The 11362-nt window shown below is 36.5% G+C and overlaps 1 protein-coding gene across 2 annotated transcripts; it reads right to left on the minus strand.

The window, feature by feature from the left end:
* Positions 1 to 415: 415 nt before the first annotated feature.
* Positions 416 to 11155, minus strand: fshr (follicle stimulating hormone receptor). 2 transcript variants are annotated; one of them, XM_079594835.1, is made up of 10 exons: positions 10821 to 11155; positions 7888 to 7959; positions 7292 to 7366; positions 7098 to 7169; positions 6559 to 6633; positions 6378 to 6458; positions 5466 to 5534; positions 5294 to 5368; positions 4886 to 5071; positions 416 to 2758 (listed from the first exon to the last, which is right to left on the minus strand). In XM_079594835.1, exons 1-10 carry the CDS (start codon positions 11003 to 11005, stop codon positions 1636 to 1638), a joined length of 2013 nt encoding a protein of 670 aa, XP_079450961.1. In that variant the 5' UTR covers positions 11006 to 11155; the 3' UTR covers positions 416 to 1635. The 2 variants fall into 2 exon arrangements, with proteins under 2 accessions (XP_079450961.1, XP_079450962.1); XM_079594836.1 differs by lacking the exon at positions 5466 to 5534 and having other exon boundaries at positions 422 to 2758; positions 10821 to 11133.
* Positions 11156 to 11362: the final 207 nt, after the last annotated feature.

An 11362-nucleotide genomic window follows, 5' to 3' on the forward strand; every position in this document is an offset into this window, starting at 1 on the left:
AAACCCAGCAGCAGAACAACAGCTCTCTGTCTCAGAGCTTAAACATTATTGCAGGTGCAAAGATAAGAACTGAGGCAGGACTTGGACAGACTGAAACTCACTCCTAACTTGTTGTGTGCCTCAGTTTGTGTAAAGCAGCTTGCTGCGCTTTACTTTAGTGTGGATGTTGTTCAGTGAAGGATTTATTAATGTACCGTAAGCCTGTTTGACTTAAAACTCCCATACTCTCACACATCCTCTCTCATACTGTGGGTGGCCACTGAGGTTATTGTGACCTTGAACAAACCATTCCAGTGCTAAAGTACTGGAATATTTGCGATAAGAGGGGATGATGGCAAGGGCTATAAATGTCTTCTTAGTTTCAACACGCATGAGAAATGAAATAATACAACAGACAAAAAAAAAAAAACTATTTGAATGGACCTGGAGGTTTTTTTTTATATTTTGTGTAATTACATTTATATGATGGTTGTTCTTATTTAAAAAATGAACACATACAAAACACACTCCTCATCTCAAAAACTCACTTCTCAGTTCTCAAAAGCTCCTCAATTTAATTTTTAGCATATTTCTCTGTCAGCAGTATCAGCACAAATCCTTAATGGGACAGTTCGCCCAAAAAGTGAAAATTAAATGTTGTTCCAATCTTGTATGCCTTACTTTCTTCCATGGATCACAAAAATGATTCTGTTTCAAATACTTTTGTAATCTTTCATTGTATGGAAAGGCTAGTAAAACATTTTACAAAATATGTGACCCTGGATCACAAAACCAGTCATAAATCGCACAGGTATAGGCCTATTTGTGGCAATAGCAAACAAGATTATATGGGTCAAAATTATAGGCTTTTCTTTTATGCCAAAAATCATTAGGATATTAAATAAAGATCATGTTCCATGAAGATATTTTGTAAATTTCTTACCGTAAATATATATATTTGTGAGTGAATGAGCGCGATCGAGGACTTCATTTGGACAAATTTAAAGGCGATTTTCTCAATGTTCCGATTTTTTTTTGCACCCTCAGATTCCAGATTTTCACATAGTTGTATCTCGGCCAAATATTGTCCTATCCTAACAAACCATATGAAAAGCTTATTTATTCAGCTTTCAGATGATGCATACATCTCAATTTAATAAAAATGACCCTTATGGCAAAAAGTCATACAATTTTGAAACATTGTGAGGGTGAAATGATGTGATGCCAGAATTTTGGGTGAACTATCCCATAAAAATTTGACAACTTTTCCACAAGAACACTGAGAAGTATTAACTAAATTGACAATATGTAATGCTGCATGCTTGTTGAAAGATTAAGAGATCTACATTATTCATACTAAAGATATCACCTAATCTCAAATTTTTTAACACTAGTGCGTGCAGGATATGTCAAGAGTAAATCAAGCAGCACCTTGTGAATGGTTTAAGTACTTCTAAAGACATCTGAATCAGTTGACCTGAGAGGTCAAGCACTATAATATCATTATGAGACGCCTTCACCCTATTTAATGCCATAGAAACCTTCAAGAATTCTATATCCAGATTCCACATTTTCCTTATTTATCCTCATTTTTGCCTCAAAGCAGCATATGGTTTCAGCTGGTCACACCTGTGTAACGGTGGATTGAGTTAGTGGTCAGTGCACTTGGGTGATGTGCACCAGCGAGTACAGTGTTCCATCACTATTCTTTGGCGAAGGCACCATGGCTCCGTTTTGCCCCGAAGAGATCTCAGTGCGGTAAATGTGCGCACGTGTTTTAAAGCAGCCGAACCGGCTAGTCAGAATGAAGAAATCCCTCTTGAAGGTTTTAGTGAAGAAGGCGTAGAGAAATGGGTTTGAGCAGGAATTTATGGGGTAAAAAAGCACCAGCAAGACTTTAGCATGAGAAACTGTGATCAGTGGTAGCTTTAAGGCTGCGGAGATGGCGAAAAACGAGATGGGCGCCATGCACAGGAAGTCTGTGAAGATGAGCACGGCCATGCGCTTCGCTATACGCATGTCTGCGTTGGCAGGAACGAAGGCAGGGTTGCGGACGGTCAAGTAGATGCGCATATAACAGACACACACAACCAGAAAAGCGGCTACGTTGAGTATGAGCAACAGCACTACGTATCCTTGTGAAAGCACCGTTTCGACATCCATGGGTAGGCAGATGCTGGTCTTCCTGTAGCTGCTCACTCCCAACATGGGCATCAGAGCAGTCAGGAGGGCGAAAAGCCACCCCGCTGCCATCACTGCGCAGGCATGGCGCAGGCGCAGCTGGCGTTCCAGCTCCATGGCGTAAGTGATGGTGTGCCAGCGCTCCAGAGTAATGGCAGTCAGGGTGTAGACGGACAGCTCACTGGAGAAGACCGTGAAGAAGCCGGCAACATGGCACCCTGCTCCCATCTGCCAGTCGATACCATAGTTGTAGTAGTGAGACTGAGTGTAAATATCCACACCGGCGATGAGCAACAGGTAAATTCCCATGCAAAGGTCCGCAAAAGCCAAGTGGCACATTAGAAACCTGGGAACGGTCAGTTTGTAGCGACTGGTGAGGAGCACCAGGAGAACAACTAAATTTCCCACGATGGCCAGTATGCAGATGAACCAGATCAGAACACGTAGGAACGTAAAACCCATGATGTCTTCGCAAGGGTTGAATGCATCTGGTGTAGGGTAGCAGGTCACTTCTATCACATCCTTACAGTGGTCTTTGAAAAAATCTGGCTCCAGGCTGAGGGCCCCGGGGTCGTTACACATTTGATTCTTTACAGATCTGTGTGAAGCACAAAAAAATATCTGAGTGTACAGTAGATTTTCAGTGTTAAAAAAAAAAAAAAAAAAAATATTCTGTCACCATTTATGTTGTATTAAACCTGTATGACTTTTTTCTACCATGGAACAGAAAAGGATACGTTTAGCAGAATGTTCATGCTGCTCTTTTCCATACTATGAAAGTGTATGGTGACCAGCTCTTAAAATGTAAAAAAGCATCATAAAGGTAGTCCATAAGACATATTGGTATATGTGCAATATTCCAAGTCTTCTGTACGCTTCTATATGAGCGCTTTGTGTGATAAAAAAGTCAGTTGGTGTATATTTAAATATGTTAATATATTTTATATTAACTCTTATATTATACTCTTATATTATATAATTTATATTAAAATATATATTTATATTTTATAATATATATATAAGTTAATATATTTTACAGCATTTTGGTATCAGGAAGGCCTAAACATTGCTTATTCTTGTTTTTCTTGTAAACTGTTGTGACAAGAATTTGAATTTGAAATTTGGAATGTGGAATTTCTGAATTTGAAAATGTGATTTTAAACAACTTGAAATTAGAGCAAAAGGCCAACAGACTACTGTTATAATTTAAGGCCAGTTCACACCAACATGAATGTTCAACCCGATCTCATATTTTTTTTTTTACTATTTTTACGAGGTGGCAGTTTCAGATTAAAGGGATTTGTAAGATTTTTAGGAAGAAAACAAAACAAAACAGGGCATTAAAGGTACACTGTGTAGGAATTTCTTCCATCTAGCGGTGAAATTGTATTTTGCATACAAACGAATAGTGCTCTCTGGCGCCTCGCTTTTTCAAATGAGTGTTGCAACTACGGTAGCCGTTATGTACCAAGAAGCTATGACAACATGTCTTCCAATAGCACTTCATCGAGTTTTGAAGCAACTTGACACACAACGAACAAACGAATGTTACAGTATGAATCACAGACTGTAAAAAGCATCTCCTGTGGCTCGACATAAGTATGATCCTGCATTATGAAGTACCGTGTGACAAGCGCCTCTCACTGATCTCCTTGTCTGTTTCAGCTGGTTTCAGTCACGTGGCGCTGGCTCGTGACGCTGGCTCGAAAACGCGTTGTGGATACGCGCTGAGGTAGGCTAGTAAATAAAGATAAGAAATTCTTCGCTATGATAATTAATTTGTTGTCTTAAGTCATATCATTGGCAGAGGTAATTTTACACCAATGAGGACATATTTATGAATAAAGACATTGATTTTAGCTAATAAAATACTTTAAAAACTACACAGTGTACCTTTAAGGTCCAACCCTAATCCTACCCCTAAACCAAACTCAAAACGAATTATCCACGAATTCGGCAAAAGGTAAAATATTTAAAGTAATTGCCATGAGAGTGCGCTGGAATGCACTGGAACATTCAGTCTGATTTTCGCATGTAATTTGCCTGTTTAGACCAATGCGTTAAAAACAGCCGACAAGCTGAATGAAAATGCAAATTCACTTTCTGACAGTAGGTAAGCAGAAATTACCCCAATACACAGAGTGCTGCGCAACTTTTGGTTTCTGGCACATGCTTGTCATAAAGAAAGGTATTCAAACAGCTGTTCAGATTTTTGTATTAGCCATAGTGTTTATCCATCAACATCAAATACAAGAGTAAGAAATTACAGAGCCGGTTCCAGATGTCGGGCAGCAAAATGCCAAATCCTAGTTTTATGTAACAGCAGTGAATCTGGGCATGTGACCAAAAGTGCACATTTCATTGGTTGGCCAGCTTTATTCGCTATGCGATGGAAAAGCAATTCTGACGCATTGATGATACACAAATATCTGTGCAAGTCATAACGAACTCACAGCCGCTCATCTAATTAAAGTGTTTATCGCACAGAATATTCGCCAGGTTGTGAACAGACCTTTATGGAGCTTTTTTTGTAATTTTGGCAGCTTTTGCACTTTTTGGGACCATCTATAGCCTACAGTGTATGGAAAAGAGCAGTGCACACATCCTGTCGAATAACTCCTTTTGTAAAGGAAAGAAACCACATAGGTCTGGACCAATATGAGGATGAGTAACTCATAACAGAATAAACAGTTGTGATGTAATTGAATGTAATTTTGTAACTGACTTGTGCTTCTTGAAGTTTTTGAAGGCGCAGCAGTGGCTGGGGTATGTCAGATTGGCTTGCGTGAGCTCAGTAAACAGCTCAAGGCTTGGAAGCCTCCTTAGAGAGTAGACCGAGATGGCTGTCAGAAGCTTAAGGGTCCTCAGCATGCTTTCTGGTAGCGTGTGGACGGCAGTACGTGAGATGTCCCTGTAATGACAGCAGCCATTTCAGTGTCCAATGCAGGATTTGATGTGCATAGATTGTTGTTGAACTATATGCACACACTAATAGTGTACAAACCAGGTAACAGGTTCGTGTGAGTGTAACAGGAATTGCTGTGAGAGCTTGTCCTGAGGACATAGAGTGGGTGTGTGGTGCTCCAGCTGGTGAGTTGTATTGTTGTTGAAAGTCAGAGTTGTTCATGCTTACAGAACGATGGGGCCTTCAGCTCCTATAAAGGCGTAACTGTGGATGTGATTCAGCTGCTGGTTTCCCATGAGAAAGCTGTGAGAAAGAGAGAGAAAGGGATTAGATGAAAGAGTAGAGGTTTTATGTGAGATGCTAATTTATAAATATATTTATAAAAAATAACTGAACTCACAGTTTCTCAATTTTGGTATCATTAAATGCATAGCTGTCTATCTCACGAATCCCATTCTTCGTTAATCTCCTACAAAGAGTACATTAAGACCAGTTTCCAAAAGTTTTTAAAAGAAGTCTCTTATTCTCTCCAAGGCTGCATTTATTTAATCAAAAATACAGTAAAGCAGTAATATTGTGAAATAGTATTACAATTTAAAAATAACTTTTTCTTTATTACCGTAATATATTTAAAAAAAGTAATTTCTTCCTGTGATGCAAAGCTGAATTTTTAGCATCATTACTCCAGTCTTCAGTCACATGATTCTTCAGAAATCATTCTAATATGCTGATTTGTTGCTCATTATTATCAATGTTGAAAACAGTTCTGCTGCTTAATATTTTCTTGGTGGAAACTGTGATACGTTTTTTTGATTAATAGAAAGTTCAAAAGAACAGTATTTGTTTTAAATATATTGTTTTTGTAACATTATACGTTTACTGTCATTTGATCAATTTAACCTCCTTGCTGAATATAATTATTATTATTATAGTTAATTTTTCCACAAAGTTTTAAACAGTAGTGTATATAAGGTATAAGTCTGTAAAATGTTCATGTTTCAATTTAATTAAATTGTGTAATTTTATAAAACAAAATTCTTTGAACAGGTAATTTAACAACAGTTAATATTTTCTTACAATTAAAAAATAACTTTTTCTTTATTAATATTTAAAAAAAGAAATTTCTTCCTGTGATGCAAAGCTAAATTTAATATAGTAGCTTGTGTTTGTCATGTACTCCAAGACAAACTATTCAATTGAAATGCAAGTATAGTGTGCATTTTTATTCAAAAAATCAACAACTCGTCACATAATTCATTCCTCACATAAAGATTAACTCTTTGGGAATAAGCAATCACACATCTGCACTTACAGCTCAGTTATGGTGGCACTGGTCAATCCGAGGAAAGCGTTACTGGGAATTCTCTCTATGTGCATGTTATCTTGTAGATCGCTATAACATAGATTTGATATAGCAGATTTGAACAGTATATAGATCATTTATTCTAATAAATATACATTAAGACAGTGACACAGAGTCAGTAGAGACTTACAATAGAAATTCAAGAGCAGCAGAGTTGATTTTTGAAAAATCAGGCAGGGTTTTAAGACCAGTGTTTGATATTGTCCTGGAGGAATACACACACACACACACACACACACACACACACACACACACACACACACACACACACACACACACACACACACACACACACACACACACACACACACACACACACACACACACACACACACACACACACACACACACACACACACACACACACACACACACACACAGAGAGAGAGAGAGTGAGGGAGACAAGTGTAATGAATGTAATACGTCAGAGTGGCATTTGTATTTTGTCTTTGCATCTGTAGCCTTTGTTTCCTGTGAGAAACATTTGATATGGAAAATGACCCGTGATTCTGCTTTTATTGAGGTCTTTCAGGACGCTTAACATAACTCAATTCTGGGTTAAAACTCATGTGGGAATATCCTCCCTTTAAATTGCTGAACTACAGCTTGAAACCGCAAAGATTCAGAGTTGACTAGACACAAGAGTTATGAAGACAGAAAATAACTCACAGATACCGTAGCTTTGGAAGTCTCCAGAAGGCATCTCTGTGCATCACGAGGTTTTTGGATTTTGTGATAGTTCTGTCAGATAGGTGGATAGATAGGTTATTATGTGTTTCATAACATTTACTGCAATATTTGATTCCAATGTGTTGACAAGAACGTGATTGGACGTTATTTGCACACGCAGTGCAGCAACATACATTTCCTGTAGTTCTGTCAGGTTGGAGAAGGCAAAGGCTTCAATTTGCTCAAGAGCGCCATTCTCGGACACCACTCTGAAGAGGAGAATAATAATCATATAGCGACAGATATTTTTATGAGCCGTTAATATGAATGTCTAAATCTTATTGCAATACATCCAAATCTTAATTTCCATGCTCAATGTTCACTATTTGCATCTATTGAAGTGTATCAGGGGAATTCAAATCACTTCACAAATACCGATTTGAGAAATACAATTGAATAAATTGACAATAAAGAATCACTTGTCAATTTCTCTCACTTAGGTTTTGCAGTATTTTCCTGTGATACATATCTCCAGTGTTTGGGTCACCGTTAAACATCATGTTCCATATTAAAGTCTAAACATATTCAATCAAGACTAAATATCATGTGTTTATATGTGCTTTTGCTGAACTAAGTCAAAAGCCAAAAAGAGTTATGGGCATTCAGTAGCAATTTCTCTGTTTTTTGATCGTTTGGATGCTTTCTAATCTCCATGTGCATTCTTGCTGAATATGCACTTCCATATGTTTTTAGTAGTAAACATCTCTGTATCCTTCACTCTTACACTCACATTCTCTTCAGCTCATGTAGTTCAGACAGGGCTGCTCGGTGAAACACGCTGATCTGAGTCAGTTTGATCTCCCTGCGTAAAATTAAATAGAAGAGATGTGATTCACCATCCAACAATTCATTACCATCAGTGTATTGACAATGACAATGACAATTTATTTGTATAGCACTATTAAAAACAACAGCTGTTGACCAATGTGCTTTCCACATAGACTCACAAATCAATAAGGAACTTTATATTTAAAAAAACATGTAAGCACATACAAAAAGACAGTCTTTAATCAAAAGCTTTTGAAAATAAAAATGTTTTAATTGCAGTTATAAATATCACAGTATATTCAGATGTGAATGTTTTATGAGCAATCAGATATAAAAAGTTGGCATTGCTAAATCAGATATGGCCGTTTTGTTTAGTTTTGCATCCAACAGATTGCCACTCATTTATTTTTCCAATCTAATTTAATAAGTCAGTCGACTCTATACTATCATAGCTGGTATTTACTTGAATGGGGAGTGCGCTATGACTGGGTGACTTGTGCACACTCTCAGTTCATAACTTTTTTTCACATATCAGCGAATTGGTGGTTATTTTTCGGTCATTTATTATTATTAATCATGGTAATTTACATGAATTCGGACCTTGGTGCTTACTTTTTTTTCTAAAAATGACATGTTTCTGTACGAATCAGTGTATGAATTCATACGTTTTCTCACGAGATCGTGCCGGCTCATATTTAGAGTTTAAGAAAGTGTGTGTGCTCTTAAAAAACTCTTTCCAAGTGTATTTGTGAACTATATATATATATGTATGTGAGCTGTATCCTCATGAAAGCTAATATGAACAGAATGAGTCATAGCAGAAACTAGGTCATTCAAGATGTGAAATGTTATGAGAAATAGGAACAGTTACCAGTAGCCTATTTACAGACAACTGCAAATGATCTATTTACTGTCAAGCTTTTTGTGTAATTGTTTTTGCACACTGCCATTAGTGTCTGTGTGCTCTTCCTGGATATTCATTCCTGTAATCCCTCAGAAATGCAGACAGCACAATTACACAAAGCACACTCAGTGCCTTTTAAAGCAAATGGTGTTGGTACAAGAGATATGGATATTAAAGATTAGAAAAATCTCTATATCTTTGTTATATCATTTGACTGTTTTGATTCTTGTTATTTTTACTTATTTTGTCCCTGACTGAGCTTTGGGAGGGTTTATCTGTATGGCTGACCAGTGGTGGAAGCGATCATTATTATTATTATTTTTATTTCATTTGGTGCTGTTAGTGGTGCAGAAAATACACACTGTCGCTTTAAGAACTCATCATACATGATGGAAGGGTTATTATTGTTAACTAAAACTTTTTTTTTTTAAATCAGGAAACAAATTTAACATTTAAGCGAAATAAAATAAAAATATATTTTTAATTTAGTTTAACTTGTAGTAAAAAAAGTGAACTCAAACTAATCAATAAAAATGAATATATATATATATATATATATATATATATATATATATATATATATATATATATATAGCGAAAGTATAAAAATACAACCTAATTCAAGATATTGACAAAAACTATAATAGTAGCCTATATATCCATGATTCTGAGAAGAATCTGATGTTTCAGAGACATTTGCCTTGATCTTTGCAGTTATAAAGAGAGAAAACATCTGGAAAGCACAGAACTGTTCATTCCTGCGGTGCCAAATGGCACGCTGAGAAACACAAGCTGACAAGCTCGTGGTGCTCTTTCCATAATGGAAAAGTAAGTAATCAACCCAAAGCGTAGACAGACATTAGTGTGAAATGTGTGATCAAGCAGAGCATCTCGAGATGCATTCAGCTGGGCAGCCTTATCCAAACTGACTGACAGCCGGCTCAAAACAGAAATGCAACCCATGATTATCCTGCTTGAGGAGCCAAAGATAGTTTCATCTTCATGTTTACCTCTCTGTCTCTTTGACTGGCTGAAACTAGTTGACTTAAATAAAAAATGACTTCATGCGATACATTTGACATAAAAAAAACACACTCCCCCGTATATCATTCTTGCGAATTCATTTGAGGGACGATAGCCTTGAGATTACAGAAAAATATTCTGGATCTCACAACAGAAATGTATTCTCTCCAAAACCACAACAACAAGCTCTGGAACAATAACAATGTCATTGAGATTCTCTGTTTTTTTTACATAGGGCTTGTCAAGCTTTTGACATTACTTTCATTACTATACGATGTTCATTTAAATGATTATTTATTAAATATTTTTTTTTAAATAAAGGTTTGAAAAGTAGCGTACAAGTCAGTATAATAAATTTTTAAATGGATTAAAAGTTACTATATAAATGGTTTTAAATTACAAAAAAAGTTAAATAAAAAACGAATCCAATACGTAAAAAATTGCATATTTTATTTTGTAATTTAATAATATTTTATAGTAACATTTAATCATAATAATTGTAATGAAAATTAATTATACTGATTGTATTTAACCATTACAGTTTTATTTTGGTATTTACTGCATTATAGCATTTCTTAATTTTTAAATGATCTTTTATTTTTATGTTTAGTACATTCGATATGTGCTTTTGTCATTTCTTATTAGTTTTTGTGTTCGTTTTTTTTTGTAATTTTAGTACTTAAACTTTGTTTATTGCAGTTTTTTGTGTAATATTTATTCGATTTTATTTAAAACTTTATTTTTTTATAGTTTTAGTTAACCATAACAACACATACTATGTTGATGTAGCTTCAACATCCAAAACAACTATGCGGCAACAAAATATTTGAAATGAATAGAAAATTGAAATGCTTTTAATGTGGAACTTTGTGTCCTTAGCTATTTAACACCTGAAATTCTAGATCTAGTTGTTCATTACCATACATGAATTTGAACGTGCATTTGTGTGCGTGTTTGTTTATACTCACACAAATGTGGTATTTTTCGGTATATTTCTTGGCATCTCATGGACCTTGTTGCCCAGACAGAAGAAACAGCGAGTTGTACCATTAAATGAGCAGAAATGAGATCCAGCAAACATGCCTTCTGCGTGTGGCATGGACCAACCGAGACTAAAGCAGAGCATCATCCACCAGACCATCCTCTTTATCATCTTCTCTTTTAGGTGGAAGAGTTTGTACAGTGTTCGTGAACTGAGGCCTCTAGTGTAGCGTCCAGTCTCCTCCGATGTTCAGGTGAGCGCTGGGCTGGTCTGGATAAGGAGTGCGTGTTGTTTTCTGGTTGTAGTGGTGCTGTTCTTGTCAAGCTGAAGCCGCGGGGAGGCTGATCTCTTTCTAAGAGGCGTGTTGGTCAGAAGCTCTACAGCCAGAGCCAAGGGAGACCTTGGGAGAGAGGTCCTCTGATAACAAACAAATGTTTTGTTCATTCCTCCCCTCCGAACCTCATTTCTCCAGAACGTGAATGCGGTCCTCCCATCTATACTGAGCTCCAAAAGTCCTAGAAAAGCTAC

Source organism: Phoxinus phoxinus (assembly GCF_949152265.1).
Source record: "Phoxinus phoxinus genome assembly, chromosome: 21".
NCBI classification, from domain to species: domain Eukaryota; kingdom Metazoa; phylum Chordata; class Actinopteri; order Cypriniformes; family Leuciscidae; genus Phoxinus; species Phoxinus phoxinus.